Below are 20,684 nucleotides of genomic sequence, written 5' to 3' on the forward strand. Positions count from 1 at the left end.
TCATCAGTGTAACCCACCCCAAAGGCTCTGCAGCCACTGTCCAAGGCAGCACACAGCTCTGGTGTGGAGCGGGAGGCTCTCTCCTTCTCAGTGAGTGTTTCTGTTGAAGGACTGGGGATGGGGAAGGTTGCCTTTGAAGGGCTTTGATCCACAAGAATTGCTTTGCTACTGAAAATGCAGACCAAGCTGGCACAGCACTCTGCAGTGGGGTGCAGCACTAGGGGCAAAGCTGGGCACCTACATGCCAAGGCATCAGCCAAGGTGCAAAGGGCTGGAGCAGAAAAAGCAGGAATGTGCAAGGATCCAACTCCTGCACATCCTCTGCTAGGGCTTCTGCTGGCCAGGGCACAGCACTAACTGTGAGAACAGACCTGGCCCATGGACAGTACCCAAAAGCAAAGGTTTGGCTTTATTCTCACCCCCTTTGTAACTCCTGGAGGAAGAGTAAAGCTCCTCTAAGTGTTTGGGAGGGAAATCAGGAGGAAAAACAGCAAACCCCCTATAGTGCCACATGTTCTTAACCCACTTTTTTTATTCTGTGCCTGATGCCACACTTTTGGGAGCAGGGCACTGAGCTGGGAGTCTGCAGAAGGCTTTGGCAGAGAAGGGACTGCTGACATCAGGGAGGCCTTGCACCTCTTGGTGGAAACAGCATGATTCTGACATGGCAGCAACATGGGTTAAATTCCAGGCATGAACCAGACAAGTCATAGCTTTAACATGTTAACATGCTCTACCAGGGGAAAAGCTGAAGTATTTTTAGCATGGCCAGAGTGTTTGTCTCTGCACTGTTCTGGCCTTTTTTGGAATTGTTAACTCTGCTCTGGAAACAAATACAATAGCCTTTGCAGTAGTGAAATACCACTTATTTTCTTTTATTGTTTGCCACAAAGAAGACTACGAGTTGTACTTGAAAGAGATTAAAGGAGAAACATACATCAGCTACTTTCAGCACAGCTCACTGCTTTTACAATGCCAACCAGATCACTTGCTGCTTCCCTATTTCTGCCCATGCCCCCCAGCCTTTCCTACTCACATGCTTAGCTCTGACAGAATCTCAGTGGAAAATACATTTTTCTTCATGATGAAATTCCATCCTGAGTCGTTGCTTGAAGGCATTGCCCCCTGCTCTCCTGTTTGACTGGGGTGGGAGCAGTAAGAGGGGTCAACAACACACACATTGCTCACTCATCCTGCCCCTCTCACAGCTACTCAGACCCATCTCCAAGACATCTCAGGGACAATCTGTCGACAGATTACTTGGGTTTATCTCATTAAAACCCCACCATGCTGTGCTGGGGCAGAGCCCACCAAGTGAATCAGGGATAAAGGAGGAGATGAAGTTTAAGCACAAATGTAACAACAAGAATCAACACAAGGCAAGTCTGAGGACTGAAAGGGAAATCACATGGAGGGAAGGAGGGACTCTCCCCCTCTCCTACTTTCTTATCCCATTTCAAATAGTAATCCCTTCCTCCTCCCCTCTGCCTGGTGCTAGCAGAATCATGCAACACAGCCATGAGGAGCAGCCACCTGACAGTCCCAGCTGCACCCTGGCCACACATGCAGGACACCCAGGGAAAGAAGATTCTTGGAAGGATTAATGGTGAGAGAGGCTCATGTGGCTGCAAATAGGAGACTGTGGTTGATCATCTGCTCCCTCTTGATGGGAGAGAAGAACAAGCCTTTTCTTTGTCCCAGTTCTTCTCTTCCTCCTCTTCAGAGATTGCCATTACCAGTCTGGAATTACTTCTCCAGTTACTTTTTGTTGCTTCTGGACTGGGAGAGAAGATGGGGCAAGGGGGTTGTGCTTGGCAGCTCAGACTCATCTCTCAGGCAGCAGGACGAAGAAGATGGCCTTGAGGAAGTGACCAAAACTGCAAACAGCAGCCACGAGCCAGTGGGAGCGAAGGCTGGGGTCAGTGTTCACCACACATTTTGTGATGTCTGCCTAATGAGGAGGGAAGAGAGATTGTCAGAGAGACCCTGAGAGAGCACCTGGCACTTGCACCCTAAGGAGCAACTCAATGTCACAGCATAAAAGACCAAAGCTTGAATCAGTGATGTAATTGGGTCTAGTACATGCTATACAGTAGATGATAAACACTTGGCATGTGCTGTATAGGTCCAAAAAATATTTTGTCAAAACACTGTGGAAGTATTATCTTTCCTGGAACACTCCCAGTACAACTTTCATAGGTTATTGTTCAGCTGCTTCAACACCTCATATGAGAGGTGGATTAAATCTGTGACTATGCCCAGCCAAAAAGATTGAGCTACTACACCAAAATCTCTTGTGCTGACTCCTGATAACATGCATTTACTTTCCTCAGCCTTTACAGCTTCTTTCTTTGACATTTACTGCCAGTGCAACTGCTGCCATTGTCAGGTCAGCCCCTTCTGCAGGCTGTGCCAGCCCCACAGCCCATGGCATGGCACCAGCCCTGCTGCAGCACCAGGGGCTGGCTCTGACACTTCTACACACTGACAGTTATTAAATCAGGCCCAAGAGCCCTGAAAAATACACTTTTCTAATTCCCACCAAAGTGTCCCCCTCTTCAGCCACCCCTGGGAAAAGAAATGCTGCAGGAAGATTATCCAGCACTGCCCATTTTGGATAGCTAAATACAATTTTCCTTCCCTGTTCAAAAGGTCTAGGAAGCCTCGGCAGTATCAGCATTCCCATCCTTTCTGTAGGGCCAGATGCTTCCCAGAGGTTGTCCTGTTTAATATCAGCTCAAGCTGCTTGTACGTTTTCTCTTGCCTTAATGCTTTCTTTGGAAGGCATTCAAGAAAGCCACCCCCCAGTTTAAATCTAAAGCAATGCAAGCTTTGTAGCTTTGTGGAAGTTCATATGCCAGCAGAGATGCCTCCCAGACGTGTGGGCCAGAGTAAAAGATCACTTGGGTAGCCAGTTTCAAGTATTAATGAGAAGCTGGCCTGCAATGACTAAAAAAATAATAAAAAAATGCCCTATCAAATTGATAGAAAAAGCTCTCAGCTGGCATGGGAAGGAGAAAATAGAAAATATTGAGAAGGCGAAGTGAATAGAACAGAGGTAGAGAGAAAAATGCATTTTCTGGTGCAGGAATCAAAATTAAAAGCTTTGCCCATGATATAACAGAGTTCTGGTTAAACTCCAGCCCAGCACAACAAGATGTGGAGTGTGGCTGTGTAACAGGGGCTGCACTGTTAGCACATCAACCCCACGCGGTTCTCAGAAACAGCTTTTGGGAACAGTAATCACATCACAAGGATGGCAAATGTTCACAACCCCAAAAGCTTTTTCTTTACAAGCTTAGCTCAGCAGTCTTCTATATTTTCCTTCTGACACAAGTCTCTCACTGACCAAGCACAGAGGAGTGGGACTCTCAACCCTCAGGTGTTCCTCCCCAAAACAGGACATGAGAGACAATGAATGCTCCAATAATCTTCTCTATTCCTTCTGCCTGTGCTCAAGACATGCATGAGCCTTGCCTGACCAACCTTGAAGAAAGGAAAAGGGGCTGAAGGGACAAATCCCAGAGCCTGGTTAGTGGGTACAGCCACACTAACCAGCCCCATCATCATCTACAGACCAAAGCTGTGCTGCCAGCAGCCTCCCAACACTCCAGCAGCTCCTTGCTCACCAGCTCTGGAAGGCTGGCACAGTGTCACCTCACACTGCTGATCCCCTGGGAGCACCAGGAGCAGCTGAGCTCATGAATAAGCGACAAGCAGAGACTGCAGAAGGAAGGAATACAGAGCATGCCGTGATGGGAAGGAACAGGATGACAGCGTTTTCTCTTGCCTTAATGCTTTCTTTGGAAGGCATTCAAGAAAGCCACCCCCCAGTTTAAATCTAAAGCAATGCAAGCTTTGTAGCTTTGTGGAAGTTCATATGCCAGCAGAGATGCCTCCCAGACGTGTGGGTAAAAGAGTAAAAGATCACTTGGGTAGCCAGTTTCAAGTATTAATGAGAAGCTGGCCTGCAATGACTAAAAAAATAATAAAAAAATGCCCTATCAAATTGATAGAAAAAGCTCTCAGCTGGCATGGGAAGGAGAAAATAGAAAATATTGAGAAGGCGAAGTGAATAGAACAGAGGTAGAGAGAAAAATGCATTTTCTGGTGCAGGAATCAAAATTAAAAGCTTTGCCCATGATATAACAGAGTTCTGGTTAAACTCCAGCCCAGCACAACAAGATGTGGAGTGTGGCTGTGTAACAGGGGCTGCACTGTTAGCACATCAACCCCACGGGGTTCTCAGAAACAGCTTTTGGGAACAGTAATCACATCACAAGGATGGCAAATGTTCACAACCCCAAAAGCTTTTTCTTTACAAGCTTAGCTCAGCAGTCTTCTATATTTTCCTTCTGACACAAGTCTCTCACTGACCAAGCACAGAGGAGTGGGACTCTCAACCCTCAGGTGTTCCTCCCCAAAACAGGACATGAGAGACAATGAATGCTCCAATAATCTTCTCTATTCCTTCTGCCTGTGCTCAAGACATGCATGAGCCTTGCCTGACCAACCTTGAAGAAAGGAAAAGGGGCTGAAGGGACAAATCCCAGAGCCTGGTTAGTGGGTACAGCCACACTAACCAGCCCCATCATCATCTACAGACCAAAGCTGTGCTGCCAGCAGCCTCCCAACACTCCAGCAGCTCCTTGTTCACCAGCTCTGGAAGGCTGGCACAGTGTCACCTCACACTGCTGATCCCCTGGGAGCACCAGGAGCAGCTGAGCTCATGAATAAGCGACAAGCAGAGACTGCAGAAGGAAGGAATACAGAGCATGCCGTGATGGGAAGGAACAGGATGACAGGAGAGAGCTGAGTCAGCACCAAGGTGTGGAAATACTGCTGCCTCCAGCTGAAAAACACGAGCAAACACAGCAAGCAGAGCCAAGACAGCAGAAGATGCTGCAATGTGGTACCAGTGCTTACAAGTATTGATAGTGTTGTGGAGGAAAGTAAGGTGGGTCTCCCTGAATACTTTCAGCACACTCACCCCATCTGAATTTGAAAATAATCTGGACTCAACCTGTCAGATTCCAGCAGCCTGCATGGGGCCATGTTTTAAACACACTGGTGTCAAACTGTCCCTTTAGCTGAGAGAAGTCATGCCATGCAGGTCTGAACACACATTTTAGGGTACCTGATCCTTGCTCTAATGGGCTTTAGTGCCTGCTGGGAGCCAGCACAAGGCCCATACCCACTGGGCTGTATGGGTAGGGGTTAACTGCCAGATGAGAAAATGAACTCCTCAAAGCCCTGCTACGTTCTCCCAAAGGCAATGACCTCACTGCTCTAACCAGGAGCAGCTGCACTCAGAAGCACTTACAAATTTCTATGGGGCTTGCTTAGATAAGCAAAATTGCTCAGCTGTTTAACAATTGCCTCAGCTGTTGTTATCCAAATCAGGCCTACCTGATAAGGCAGTGGAATTGAAAACTTCAAAGCCACTTAGGGCTTTTTGCCTGGTCAGGCACTGATAAGCTGTTGCAATGGCAGTTTGATATTCTATCTGAGTTGTTCAAACAAATTCAATTCACCTACACTGCTTTGTAGCAAATGCTGCCAAAAAAAAAAATCTTTCTATTGCACTACTGGAAAGAGTACTGTAAAGCCACTGCTGAGGCTTCAAACTCTTCTCAGGAGGAGATGATGCCTCAAAGGTTCTTTCTTGCTCTTCCTGTGAGGTTTGCACTGGTTCTGCAGTCTTCTCCACCCTATGGAAGCAGCATGGGAACCTGCTGCTGAATGGAGAACTTCAAATGCCTTTCCAAAATCTCCATGGTTTCTTTCCTGGACCAGCACAGGGGATGGGGGTTATTCTTGGAGCCTCAGCCTAGGCTGATGAGTGAGGGATGGGGGCCATGTGAACGAGGATGGCAAGCCAGGACAAACCACCACCAGCTAGGCTGGCAGTGGGTGAGAGGGCTCCACCAAAGAGCTGTTTGGTCTGGCCTGTGAGTGAACAAGGCTGGGAAATTCCTTGCTGCAGTGCCTAGATCAAGAGGGAGAACATCCAGGGAGGCACAGCACAAGATGGGATCAGCAGCCTTTCCCCAGACTGAAGGGAGCCCTCGTTTCTAGAGGGAAAGCATTTCCTTTCACAGCCCAGAGCTGTATCAGAGCAGCCCAGCAGCCTTCACAGAACTGTGCCTGATGAGGGGCACTGAAGTTCCTTCCCTTCCTTAGGGCCAGGTCCCAAGAGCAATCAGCATGGATTCAGCAACTCCAGTGGGAATGTGCTGTCCATCTAAAGAGGGATGGATGGCAGGAGGAGCCATTTATCTCCTCAGCTGCACAGAACCAGTGCCTGTAGCCACAGCTCTCTTCATAGAGAGCAAACAGGCACAACTTCCCAAGGGTATTTCCTGGGAATGGCAGCAAGGAACCTCGGAGAAAGAGAAAACAATTCTGATCTCTATTTTCTGCTCCTGTTGTTTTTGCACATGTAAAATGTGTTAAGAAGATTGTTTACCTGAAGGGATTTAGTAATTAGATTCTAGTAATAGTTGTTTATATTAATTAACCAATTAGGTCAAAACTGTGTCCTAACTGTCTCAAGACAGTCAAGAGTTTTTCTTTAGTATTCTTTAGTATCTTTTTAGTATCTCTTTACTATACTACCTCTTTAATATAATATAGTATTAATGTAATATAGTATAGTTTTAATAAAATAGTTATTCAACCTTCTCAATCAACAGAATCAGATACCAATCATTCCCTGGATCCTAAGACCCTACATACAGTAAGTGCTGGTCTGGAGATGGGTTTTGCAGCTTGTTTGCTATGCAACAAATTTTCCAAAAATATCCTTTTGGAACTATCCAAACATTCTGTTTTGAACTCTAACGAAGCAATACAAAAATGAAAACAAGATGCTAGCTTATCAGAGCATGCAAGTTTTACAAAAAAAAAAAAAAAAAAAAAGAAAGAAAAAATAATTGGAAACTAGAAAGAGATGCTTTCCTACATACCAGCTCTGTTTTAATGAAACCAGATCTTAGGGGGAAAAAAGTTTCAGAGAATACATTTCAAGCAGCTCTACAGGTATGCAGCTAAAGAAAGCCTCAGATGATACTGAGGCAGGGACTGGCATTCACAGGCAGGAACAGTGGCACTTAATTCCAGGATATCCTCTTCACCTGCCTCAGCACAATTAATTTTTGGAACACAAAATGAGACAGATCAGGGCATTCAAATCAAAGGTGACTTTTAGCCCAGCCAAACAGTTCCCTGAGACAGCTGGCCTCCAGGTGACTCAGTTTTAGAGAGGGGAAGGATGATTTAAGGTAGGATTGGTACTTAGTAAGTGCAAGGGATCCAAAATCAGAACAATGATACTTTCCCAGTTCTTACTATGAACGATCCTCCACAGGAACCAATGCTCACATTAAGTACAGAGAGACCAAAGAAATCCAGTGCTTAGAGGTGAAATGAGAATTAAGCTGGCAGGCCTCATTTTTTGCCAGTTTCTAGAAAACAGCTGGCCAAGAGTATCACAGAATCAAAGAATGGTTTGGGTTGGAAGAGACCTCAAAGATCATCCAGTTCCACCCCCTGCCATGGGCAGGGACACCTTCCTCTAAAATCAGCCTGCTCCAAGCCCCATCCAGCTTGGCCTGAACACTTCTAGGGACGGGGCAACCACTTCTCTAGGTAACCTGTGCCCATGTGTGGTATTTTCTGAGACCCCATTAGAGGAAGGAAATTATGAATCTGACTCCATGTTCTTAGAAGGCTAATTTATTATTTTATGATCTATATAATATTAAAGAATGTTATACTAAAACTATGCTAAAGAATACAGAAAGGATACAGACAGAAGATGAAAAGAATGAATTAAAAACTCGTGACTCTCCAGAGTCCGACACAGATGGACTGTGACTGATCACCAAGTCAAAACAATTCACATGAAACCAATCAAACATGCACCTGTGGGATAAACAATCTCCAAACCACATTTCAAAGCAGTGAAACACAAGAGAAGCAAATGAGATAATATTGTTTTCCTTTTTCTCTGAGGCTTCTCAGCTTCCCAGGAGAGAAATCCTGGTGAAGGGATTTTTCCAGAAAATATGATAGTGACACCCGTGCCTCAGAGGAATGACCCCTACAGTGTCCCACTATGACTGGCTGCTAGCTCTGGAGAAGATCAGGAACACAACAGGTGCTGGTGGGTCACGACTGAAATTAAGAAGAAGAAGAAGAATGAAGAAGAAGAATGAAAAAGAAGAATGAAGAAGAAGAATGAAGAAGAATAATGAAGAAGAAGAATGAAGAAGAAGAATGAAGAAGAAGAATGAAGAAGAAGAATGAAGAAGAAGAATGAAGAAGAAGAATGAAGAAGAAGAATGAAGAAGAAGTGAAGAAGAAGAATAAGTTGTCTCAGCTATGCAGGAAGCTGAGACAAGAATAACTGATGGTTTTGAGGCTGGGACCACGAGGCAGTAACAGAGTTTTGTAAGTTTAGCACCGGTGTGAGGTGTAAGCAGGACAGCAGCAGCCACAGCATTGTGAAAGAGAACAACCTCACACAGCCTTCTGCGCAAAGCTGCAGAGAGCGCGCTCTCACTTCCATCAACTGGGATATTTCCCTGTCTGGACACACAGAACCAAGTGCAATGAGACACGCAGCACATCTTACCCAGCCTCCTCTCCTCTTCAGCCACGTCACCAAGGTCTTGCGGACGAACTCCCCGAGGCAGTCCACGATGGTGTGAACCATGGCGGGCTGCGCGTGCCGCACGCAGTCCACAGCCAGCCCTGCTGCCACGGCGTACAGAGACACCACCTTGCCCCACGTGATGCCTGTGGGGAGGAAAAGAACACTCATTTTTACACACACACACTCTCAGTTCAGTCTTGAACAACCAAAGGAATGACTCTCCTTCATTTGGTGTGTTCATACTGCCTGTGTGCAGCCACAGCTCTGTACGAAAGAAATGGTAGGGGACCAGAATTAGGGAAAACTCTCCACATGGAGAAGCACAATGAAATAATCTGAGCTTGGTATGGTTTGATTGACTCTCAGCAATGGCTGCACAGCTTTGGGGAAAAAGCAGCCCAAAGGCACCACTGGGATAGGGGAAATCTTTTGTATTGCCCTGCCTCTCAGCCACGCACATGCTGCACAGGAGGTGACAGAATTCAAATAGTTTGAACAACCTGGGGGTTTTGTCTTCAATATAAAGCTTAAACACCCTTAGACAAAGCATAAAGCATTCCTGTTTTTTTCTATGTGATACTCAAAGCATACAAAATAAGCATCTTCAGTTCTAGAATGGCACAAAAGCAACAAGGGAGGCAAAGATACAGGGCCAAGAATAGAGGAGTCATAGAATCCTGAGCTGGGTGGACCCACAAGAATCATTGAGACCAGCTCCTGGCCTGCACAGACACCCCAATAATCCCATCCTGTGCCTGATCGCGTTGTCCAAATGCTGCTGGAGCTCTGGCAGCCCTGGGGCTGTGACATTCCCTGGTGTGCCTGTTCAGTGCCTGACCACCCTCTGCGGAAGAATCTTTTCCTGATATCCAATCAACCCCCATGGCACAGCTTCATGCCATTCCTTGGGTCCTGTCACTGCTCACCAGAGAGCAGAGTGCCCACCCCTCCACTTGTACTCAGGAGGGCTGGTGTCCTCTTCAATGTAAGCACCAGGCCTCACCTAAAAAACAGGCAGCTTCAAGGATTTGGCCACTGCCTACTTAACATTGCCTGGGCTACCCCACTGAAGACAGTGCAGGGTGGGAGAGTCAGCCAGCTCTGATCTCCCAGAAGACAGCCTTCCTGCCAGGCTGACCTGTCTGCAGCTAGTGCTCACAGAAGTTGTCCCAGCAGTGGTGATCTTCCTGCTGGTGTCATCAATAACCATGTCAGCTCAGCTCTAGGTACCAGCCAAGCTCCTGGGGGCTGCCCCACCAACACTCCTGGGCATAAATCCTCCACGCTCAAACAGTGCAGGCATAAATCCTTCATGCTCAAACACTGCAGTCAGCTGCCCCTCATCAGGCTTTTCTCAGGAGCAGTGACCTGGAAACACAACCCTTTCTCTGCCATGCAGAACTACTGCTGCACAATTTACTTCATTATCTGTAATATCCATATTTATCAAGCATACTGGGAAGTATTTTGCAGTGTTGGGTCCCTATGGAATCTATCCAAAGTCTCTCCCAAACATAGTCAGAAGCCTGGTGAAGTGCTAATATTTAAAAACCACACAGAATTGTTCTTGAAGGGTTGTGGCAAGGTGAGAGGATGGAAGATGTGTGCAGTGACTACATCTATGGATCAGGAGGGGTTAAACACACCATTAGAAAATTGGATGTGCTAAGCAAGCAAAAATACAATTTAAATGGGGTAAAGAATCTCCCTCCTTCCTTCCCTGCACTCTCAGATCCCCAGGTAGCCTGAACCAGCTCTGGGATGGAGCTCCAGCCTCCTCACAGCAGTTCTCATAGCAGCAGAATGCCCTATATTTCTTTAGAAAACATGCAGATTTCAGAGCATTTCCACAATTCTTGCACTTGGTGCTTCAAAAGGAACATTCACACTAACACTTTCAGGAACTGTTTGCTTTTCCTTAAAAAAACCCCAAAAAAACAAAAAACTAAACTTTAGAGAACTCTTTAAATGTCAGCCACAGGAACTGTAATTGCTCCCACCCTTGTTAGACTGAAGAAAATCCATTCAGCATTACAAAAAACCCCCATTTTTCATGACTAATGTAAGATAAAAAAATCTACAGGTGAACCTTTTGTGAGGCTCTCAAATGCTCTGTGATACTCTGTCCTTCCCAGAACGATCCCTGAGATCAGAGGAAGTTATTAATGTAGCTAAAGTGACTGTTCTTCTGGTTTTATTTGCTGAGCAGACCCCGCGGTGTCCCTGACACCGGCGCTGTCACTCAGGAAGTTCACTGCCTGTTTGGCATTCACACTATTTATCTGCCTTTCTCACATTGTGTGTCACCATGACAGCCAGCAGAACGAGCCAGGAAGAGGCTATGAAACCACAGAAGACTAGACAGAGGGGTTCTCCCTGCAAGGAAGAGGCTGTCCGAGTGCAGGTCAGTGCATTCCACCCAGTGAAAGAGGCTTTCAGGGGTGACCCTCCTTGCTGATGACAAATTCAGCACCAGAGCCTCAGCAGGCTCATATTCAGCTTTAGTATAAGTCAGTTTTACAGTTCTCCATCCCTGCAGAAAAGTGCTCGTTCTGCATCTTGAGTTATATAACAAAAGTTACCCAAAATTCCAGGGAAGAGTTCACTGGCTTACTCCCAAGCTTTTGCTGACAGCACTCTTCAAATATCTGAAGCAAGTCCATTAGCTCTGAGATATTTACGTGGCAGTAACAAAGACTGACAGGACTGAAGTCACTCTGCTACAGAAAAACAGCTCCAATCTTGGTTAATGTTTTGTTTTGAACCCAAGTTTCACTTTCCAACAGAAGAAAAGTGTATCCACAGCCTGTGAAAGACAGAGAGCCAAGACTTCCCCAGCACACAGGAAAGCAGTTTGCTCTAAGGTGCATCAGTCCAGAGAGGATGGAGAGGAAGCCCTTCAGCTCCAGTTTCCCTGCCAAGATTGTTCCTGCTGCAGGACTTGCACGAGGGGAGTGCTTCCCTGGCACATGGAGCAGAAAGAACACGAGTTCTTGGTCAGTGCTTATGATGGTGATGGATGTGGAGGGCTCAGGGGTCACATCCTCCTCCCAGAGCATGCCCAAAGGGGTCAAACCAATCCTTCAGTCTGCCTTTCCTGTTACCAGCAGAGTCAGTCCATGGGCCAGGAGAGGAGGAAATCCCTTCCTGATTCCCTTTTGTCTGAGGTCCCTTTGCCACTGCTGGGCTTCTCACTCACCCCAGCAGGGCACAGCTCGTGCTCTTCTTCTCATATTGTAGGAAGCAAGGGAAGAGCAGCACCTCCAACACCTGGGTCATGCCTGTGGCTGGGCCCCCTGCCCAGGAGGGCTCCAGCACCCCCCAGCCCCAGGCAGGAGAGGGCAGCAGCCCCAGCAGCCCTCCTCTGCACTTTCCCAGGACACCAGCTCCATCAGCTTTTCCCTCTCAAGGACTCCCCTGGCAGGGGCAGAGGAGCACAGCTACTGAGAGGGCAGTGCCTCTGTCCCCTGTGATGTCCAGGCCAGGTTCAAAGGGACACTAATGTGATACATCCCAGCATAAGCTGGAGTTGCATCTGCCCAGTGCACATGAGAAGTGAAAACACATTGGCTCGCTCCAAATTCCTGAAAAGGCCTGGCTGTCATCCACGCTGGGTGAAACAGGCACTCATCACCAAGCAAGACAATCCATTCACAGCTTCCCACTGCGTGGATTAACATGCACAGGAGCTAACAACAACAGGGAATGGAAAGCTGCTCCAAAAAGGAACCAAAAGAGAGAAAGCTCTGCTCAGACATGGAACAAAAGGATATGGAAAAAGTGAAGGGCTGCTTAGAAGGCTTTATAAAAAATAAGAAATTCAAGTTTCACTCTCAGCCAGCCATGGAGCTGAAGGTATGTAAACACTGCTGAGCCCAGGGTAAAATGAATTAGCCGGAGAGGAATGCTCTTGAAAGTGCTCCTGCTCATATGAGCTTGTCTGCCCCAGGGGAGAGATGAAGAAGCCATGAGACACAACTGTGCAGTCTCAGGGCACCACACAAGCTGAGGTTATTCAAATAAACTTCCCTCTGCTCCACTCAGCATCAAAGCCCTGCTCACAGGTCAGACCTTAAAGAAACACCATGCACTGCTACACTTCAGCAGCAGGGAGAATACAGCCAGACACAACAAGCTTTGGTGGAGAGAAAAGCTGAGAGGGTGGGAGAAGAAAAGCACGAGGCAGGAAGCTCAAGCCATAAGGCCTGAGTGATGAGGGAGCAGCAGGATGCATTTCTAACAGCATTTCAGAGAAACTCAGAATGGTCTGCGTTGGAAGGGAACTCAAATCTCATCTCATTCCAATCCCCGGCCATGGGCAGTGTTACACCCCAGTCACTTAATCCCAGGGTTAAAGCCAAGGGTCTTTTGCTCTGGATGGATTCAAAGGAGAAAATCCATGTGAAAATTTGCTGGCAAACTACAGAAAATTAAGGAACATTGGCAAAAGAGTAAGTGAAACATAACATCACTTACCATTGCATAGACTTGGCCCACTGAACACAGAAAACCTTTAAACCCATTCAATGTCACGTTCCATTAGAAAAGAGAAGGGAGAAAAACAGAAAGACAGGAAAGATACAGGAAAACAGACATATAGCTACTAACTTCAGTTCCAGTGAATTAAAACTCCAAAATGAAGGTAGGGTCAAAGGACAACGTGCTTGCCTCATGGTCAGGCTTCTTGAAGCTTTGGCCCATCCTGGGCCTTCCTCCCATGTGGGATTTGCAGTTTCTTGGGCTGACAGACACTGCAGGGTGGGGGTACAGGGCCAGGGCACCACCCCACCACAGCAGGGTCTGACCCACCCCCTACCACGCATTCCAAGCATCCTAAGATGTCTCAAAACAGATTCCTTTTTCCACTCTCTACCAGGCAAGGGCACCTTCCACCATCCCAGGCTGCTCCAAGCCCCATCCAGCCTGGCCTTGGACACTTCCAGGGATGGGGCAGCCACAGCTGCTCTGGGCAGCCTGTACCAGGCCTAACCTTTCTAGGGAAAAATTTCTTCCTTATATCTAATCTAATTCTACTATCTGTTAGTTTGAAGCCATTCCCCCTTATCACTCCAGGCCCTTGGAAAGAGTCTCTCTCCAGCTTCCTTGGCTCTTTCAGGGGCTTGGAGGCCACAGAGAGGTCACCAGGAGTTCCCTTGGAAAGAGTCTCTCTCCAACTTCCTTGGCTCTTTCAGGGGCTTGGAGGCCACAGAGAGGTCACCAGGAGCTTCTCTCCTCCAGGTGAACAATGCCAGCTGTGCCAGCCTTCCCTCCCAGCAGAGCTGCTCCATCCCTCTGCTCACCCTGGTGCCTCCTCTGGACTCTCTCCAGCAGCTCCAGCTCCTTCCTGTGCTGGAGACAGGTCTGAGTGGGGCACAATCTCCCCCAGCCCTGCTGCCCAGCACACTGGTGGTTTCTGGGTCCCAGTACACAGGGCTGGGGCATGCCCAGCTCTCACCCACCAGCACCCCCAGGTCCTTCTCCCAGGGCTGCTCTTGATCTGCTCATCCCCAGCCTGGACTGATCCTGGTGGTCACCCCGATGGAGATGCAGCATTAGCACTTGGCCTTGCAGAACCTCATGAAATTCCCATGGGTCATTTCTCAAGCTTGTCCAGCTCCCTCTGGATGCCATCCCATCCTTCAAGTGTGTCAACAGCACCAGTCAGCCTGGTGTCATCTACATCCACTTGCTCCTGCAGGGCAAGTGCTTTCTCCTCAGAAAGCATTCACCCTACATTCCTGTTACACAGGGCTCACTTCAGCCCAGGCACTCTTGATGAAAAGCCAAACCCAGTGAAAACCAGGCTGAAAGCTTTTAAAAAGCCCTCATGCCTAGCAGCTCTCACCAACAGGACAGAACTGCTTCCTTTAGGAAAGGAAAATGCCTCTCCCTTTTCTACTTCTGTTTTTCCACCAAGTGACCTCTTCCTTCTGGCATTCATTTTAAAATGTAAGGAAAATGTCAGCTTAGCCAGGCCCCAAACCAAAGCTTGTTAAGTCAGGGGACTGTCTCCTGCTGCCTGCAGAGCAGCTTTGGAGCACACATGAGAACCAGTGGTAACATCACAGAGATGATGGTGCTGCAGATCCTTTATCACCAAAAGCAGATCAGGGCCCTGCAGGGCTTGCTCCACTCAGGTGGGCTCACCTCACCCTCAATAACAAAATTTCCATAATGAGCTGTTTGGAAACAGGGGAACAAAATACAGCTTGAGCCTAAAGTCTCTTCTCCCAGATGACAAGCCATGGGACAAGAGGAAATGGCCCCAAATGGCACCAGGGGATGTTTAGATTGGGTATTAGTGAAAATTTCTCCACTGGAAGAAGAGGCATTGAAACAGGCTTAGGGCTTAGTCGAGACTGGTAGACAGTGTGGACAGGAAATGAGCACAGACAGAGCTGCAGTGTGAAGACTCAAAGCCAGACCAGAATGTGGAAGACAGACATGTAAAAGATTAAGGAGAAAACCTCTCCATAAAAAAAAGGATCAAAATCCCCTGCTTCATGGCTGGAAAGGCATTTTAAGTGACTAGTGGGGCTCCCCAAGCTGTCTAAGCACTGTAGTGTCAGACTGTAGCTGTTTTCTTAATAAACTTGGTAATTGGCATGAAAACTCACCCTGAACTTGAGTGTCTGGTTTCCTTTGCTCAATAAGAGCCTCTTTCCTCTGAAGTATGAAAAAAAAAAAGGAATGAACGTCTGGCTGCTACAGCCAACTCCAATTTGCTGGATTTTTTGTTAAATGTTGAGTTTTGAGACTGCAGTGGGATCTAGAGGTGTTAAAAACCAGCAAGCTCCTACCCCTCTGCCACTCAGCAACCTTCTACCTAGGAGAAATTACAGTAAGTTGAAAAAAGCAATTAAATGCACAGCTCCCAGCAGAGATGAGAAAGAATTAAGAACATACATGGAGAGCTCTGGGAAGGTTTGAATCAGCCCCTGTGCACCCAGCACACTAGAAATCATTTCTGCAGCAGGGTGTCTCCAGAGGAGGGGCAGCACTGTCAACAGAATCCAAAATCTCCAGCATTGTCAGCCCCAGAGGGCTGAGTCCAGATTCTATTCTTAATACCCTGAAAACCCAGGTTTAGAACTATGAGATATGATTCCTACTTTAATTTGAAACTACCCACACATTTGGCTCCTGAGCTGAGAAGCTGAAGAACACCAAAAAAACACAGCTCTCCACGAATTTGTCAATATACACTGAGAGCAGGATTCCCAGGAGGCAGCAGGCTTTCTCCCCAGCATCATGGGGATGCAGCATCACAGCACTGCTCCACCTGCAGCATTCCTGTCCTTCTGGCTTAGCCCTCTGTGTCCCTCCAGCTCTGGAGGTGGCCCTGTCCCAGTGCAGTCAGCTGAAGTCACCTAAGACCACCTGAAATGCAAATTGCACCTGAGCCTGCCAGCCTGACTGTTGTTTTTCTGTCAGCCTTGACAGCAGTAAAGCTCAGCACTAAGGGATAGGACAGGGCACCTGCACTTTGTACACAGCCACACGGAGACATTCCTGCCATGTTTTCCCAGCTCTTGCTTTCTGAGCTCACAGGCCCTCCCAAGCCAGCCCAGTGCAAAGACAAGCTGCAGCCCAGGCATGCCCTGAAAGGCTCTTGAGGGCTGCAGCACCAGGCACACAGTCCAACCCCACCATTTCCAATGGCACAGCATCAATTTCCCTAACCCAGGGAGTAAAATCTGCCCTGCTCAAACTGCCAGAAGCCCTGCTTGGGCAGTTCCTCTCAGAAATCTATTTTGCCATCTGTTATGATTCTGGGGAGCATCTGTGCTCTCCAGCACAGGTCTTCAGACCTTCTGCATGTCAGGGCTTCTCCAGAGTGTCAGCAGTGCAGTCAGCTGAAGTCACCTAAGACCACCTGAAATGCAAATTGCACCTGAGCCTGCCAGCCTGACTGTTGTTTTTCTGTCAGCCTTGACAGCAGTAAAGCTCAGCACTAAGGGATAGGACAGGGCACACTGAGACATTCCTGCCATGTTTTCCCAGCTCTTGCTTTCTGAGCTCACAGGCCCTCCCAAGCCAGCCCAGTGCAAAGACAAGCTGTTGAGGGCTGCAGTACCAGGCACACAGTCCAACCCCACCATTTCCAATGACACAGAACCAATTTCCCTAACCCAGGGAGTAAAATCTGCCCTGCTCAAACTGCCAGAAGCCCTGCTTGGGCAGCAGCCCAGGCATGCCCTGAAAGGCTCTTGAGGGCTGCAGCACCAGGCACACAGTCCAACCCCACCATTTCCAATGGCACAGCATCAATTTCCCTAACCCAGGGAGTAAAATCTGCCCTGCTCAAACTGCCAGAAGCCCTGCTTGGGCAGTTCCTCTCAGAAATCTATTTTGCCATCTGTTATGATTCTGGGGAGCATCTGTGCTCTCCAGCACAGGTCTTCAGACCTTCTGCATGTCAGGGCTTCTCCAGAATGTCAGTGGCTCCAGATAAAGAAGCACAGCTGATTGTGAGGATTAAAAGGTTTTGAGTGAGGTCACCTATTTGAAAGTACAACTGAAAGCTGGACTTCTATCCTGTAGCAAGTACTGCCAAAGTGACAGGAGTCCCTGCATCTTGTGACACTTCCATGCTATTGTCACTGGTTTCAGTGGTTTCACACTGCTATGCTGCTAGCAAGTTGCTTTCTTTGGATTTTTAGGGTTTTTTTGGTTTGGTTTTTTTCTTTTCTTTTTTGGTTTTGTTTCCAATCTTTAACATCTACCATCCCTTCCACAGACAACACAACAAGACATTGCAGAAAACCTGTAACCATGTCAGAACCTGCCTGACCTAAATCCCTCTAAAAGGCTTCTCTTCCCTCAATTCCCACAGGCTGCTCTTCCAGTTGTGAGCAGGGATTGTTTTCAGGAAAAGCTGAATGCAGCACAGGGCTTATTTGTGCTTTTGACCATCACCTCTGGAACCAGTCTAACAGCAGCAGCAGAATATTCACATCTAAGCAGAGAGAAAGCTCAAAGCACCTGCTCATCTGGAACAGCCTTAAGGACCAAGACTTCCCCAAGATGAGAAAGGAGAAGCAGCAGGTCTCATTGCAACTCTGGGTGTTGCTGTGGGAAAGGAAGCCTGGAGGAGAGGAGCTCTCTTGTGATGAGTTGTTTCTGGCTCCCAGCATCAGCAGCCTGAGCTGGAACAAGGGAGACTCCCAAGCAATGAATCCTCTGCAGCTGCCAATGGTGAGCAAAGAAGCTTGGAATGAGTGACCTCCCTCTGCAATGAGGTAACAGCCACCTCCTAACGAGGAAGGGCAGGAGGTGCCTTCTAGAACCAGACAGAACCTACCAGGAGGATATTACAACCCAGGCCATTTCCCTGCCAGAAGACAGCAGAGAGGAGCTCTCATTAAATCATTAAAGCAGGGCACACTGCCAAACTGCCCACAGCCCTTTCAGAAAGTGGGCCCCACCTTGCAGGCTATGCCTGCTCTGAGAGAGGTGTTGGATAACACCCTTTTCTTGACTCAGAGATGGGGCAACTGAGAGGTGCTTTAAAAATTTTATTCCATTTTCAGTCTCATGACAAGGGTGAGACAATACAGATGTTATAATTCACACTATCACAATCAGAAACCAACTATTTCCTAATTACAGTACATTATAAGGGTTTTCTGGCTTATCAGCTTTTTACCACACCATGCTATAGATGCCTTAAAACCAATCATCTAAAACTACCCCTCGTGGGTCCCACTAGAATGCATCTTTCATAGGTCTATTTAGTCTTATTTGTAAGGCTATTTTTTGAAACTTTTTTTTTAGCTCTATTTCTCTCTCAGCAATATCTGTCCTATTCCATGGCATTTCCAAATCAACATTTCTTCTCTCAAAGTTTGTACACAAACACATACTATGTGGGCCTTCTATCGGGCCCTGAGAACTCTCTACAAATCACAGAATAATGAGGCTGGAAGAGACCTCTAATCAGCATTTCTTCTCTCAAAGTTTGTACACAAACATATACTATGCGGACCTTCTATCAGGCCCTGAGAACTCTCTACAAATCACAGAATCACAGAATAATGAGGCTGGAAGAGACCTCTAAGATCTGCCATGTCAACCTATCCCTCAACACCTCAACTAGACTATAGCACCAAGTGCCATGTCCAGTCTTTTTATAAGCACATCCAGAGATGGTGATTCTACCACCTCCCTGGGAAGAGCATTCCAGTACTTTATTATTCTTTCAGGGAAATTTTTTTTTCCAATATCCAACCTATACCCTCCCTGATGTAGCTTGAGACTGTGTCCTCTTGTTCTGTCAGTCACTGCCTGGTGGAAGAGACCCAGCCCCACCTGTCTACAACCTCCCTTCAGAAAGTTGTAGAGAGCAGTAGGGTCACCTCTGAGCCTCCTCTTCTCCAGGCTAAACAACCCCAGTTCCTTCAAATGTTCCTCATAGGGCTTGTGTTCCAAGCCCCTCTCCAGCCTTGTTGCCCTCCTCTGGACGTGATCAAGTGTTTCAACATCCTGCCCAGAACTGGACACAGCACTCAAGGTGTGGCCTCACCAGTGCCGAGTACAGGGGAAGGATGACCTCCCTGCTCCTGCTGGCCACACTATTCCTGACACAGGCCAGGATGCCATTGGCCTTCTTGGCCACCAAGGCACATTGCTGGCTCATGTTCAAGTGGCTGTCAACCAGCACCCCCAGGCCCCTTTCTACCTGAACACTGCCCAGCCACACCGTCCCCAGCTTGAATGTTGTAGGGGATTTTTGTGGCCAAAACGTAGTACTCGGCACTAAGACTTATTAAACTTCATGCTGCTGGACTCTGCCCATCCATCCAATCGATCTAAGTCTCTCTGAAGAGCCCTCCCTCCTTCCAGTAGATCAACACAAGCTCCCAGCTTAGTGTCACCTGCCAATTTACTAATGAAGGACTTGATGCCCTCATCCATGTCGTCTATAAAAATATTAAACAGAATTTAATACCAGTGGTGTACCTCAGAGCCCTGAGGGACACCACCAGTGCCTGGCCGCCAGCTGGAATCCATTTCCCACAGGAGGTGGCTCCATCCTGCTCCCTGGCAGGCAGCCCTGCTGGGGCGTGTGTGGGTACTGTACCTGCGGTGAAGATCTGCGCGGCCACGGCCAGGAAGGCGTCGGACACCACGGTCTCGGAGTGCAGCGAGATGTTCAGCTGCCGCGCCACGTTCCGGTACACGTTGGGCCGGATGTACTCCAGCTCATCCCCTGCCAACAAACAGCCAGGCTCAGCAGGACACACTGCACGGAGCCCTGCTCCCACCACGGAGGGGTCACAGCTGGGCTCACTCCAGGGACGCCGTCAGGCAAAGAGTTTCCCCACCCAGCTCCACCGGAGTTTAGGCAGGCAGCAGAGTGCTTAGGGTTGTTGAGATGCAATTCCCACCATCTGTGTAATCACATATCCTCTGAACACAGAGACATACAGCTCCCTCCCAGGATTTTCCTGGGAAGCTGTGAGAAAGCTCAAAGAAAGAATGAGAAATATTTATCTCCACTTGCTGCACCTGTTGTTGTGCACACATGGAATGTGTTATGGAGATTTGTTTAGCAAAGGGGGATTTCTTAATTGGACTCTGGTGTTTTGGATGTATTGACCAATTGGATCCATGTGTGTCATGACTGTCTGGCAAGGGCAATGTGTTTTTCTGAATAGTATAGAATAGTACGGTGAAAAATTTTATATCTTATACAAATATATATATAATATGCGTATTTTATAATTATAATTGGCTTTTCACAAATATTAAAATGAATATTGTATGTGTTATGTTAGAAAGTTTTGCTGTATTCATTTTCTTAAGTAGTGTGTTAAATATAGTTTTAGCTTATAACATAATGTTAAAATAGAAACTATGCTATGCAAGATTCTTTTTTAAAAAGAGGTACTCCTACTGAGATAGCAGCCACAGGACACCTAAATCATTTCAGAAAAAAATAATTTATTGCTCACTTATCAGAAGAAACAAACTTTTTCCTGCCTTGTTCAGCCCTGAAGGCACTGTCAGGATTCAGAGGAAG

General features: G+C 47.4%; 1 protein-coding gene across 3 annotated transcripts in view; it reads right to left on the reverse strand.

The window, feature by feature from the left end:
* Positions 1-856: 856 nt before the first annotated feature.
* Positions 857-20,684, reverse strand: part of BOK (BCL2 family apoptosis regulator BOK) — a 36,166-nt gene continuing 16,338 nt past the window's right edge. For 2 of the 3 annotated variants that reach the window (XM_039728047.1, XM_039728046.1), the window contains exons 3-5: positions 19,743-19,871; positions 8,639-8,802; positions 857-1,951 (exon numbers count right to left, since the gene is read on the reverse strand). In XM_039728047.1, the coding sequence (XP_039583981.1) occupies positions 1,826-1,951; positions 8,639-8,802; positions 19,743-19,871 (419 nt within the window). In that variant the 3' untranslated portion in view covers positions 857-1,825. The remainder of the gene's footprint in view (positions 1,952-8,638; positions 8,803-19,742; positions 19,872-20,684) is intronic. The other variant, XM_039728048.1, reaches the window with a different exon arrangement.

Source organism: Passer montanus, unplaced genomic scaffold (genome assembly GCF_014805655.1).
Source record: "Passer montanus isolate IOZ18808 unplaced genomic scaffold, ASM1480565v1 scaffold63, whole genome shotgun sequence".
Taxonomy (NCBI): Eukaryota; Metazoa; Chordata; class Aves; order Passeriformes; family Passeridae; genus Passer; species Passer montanus.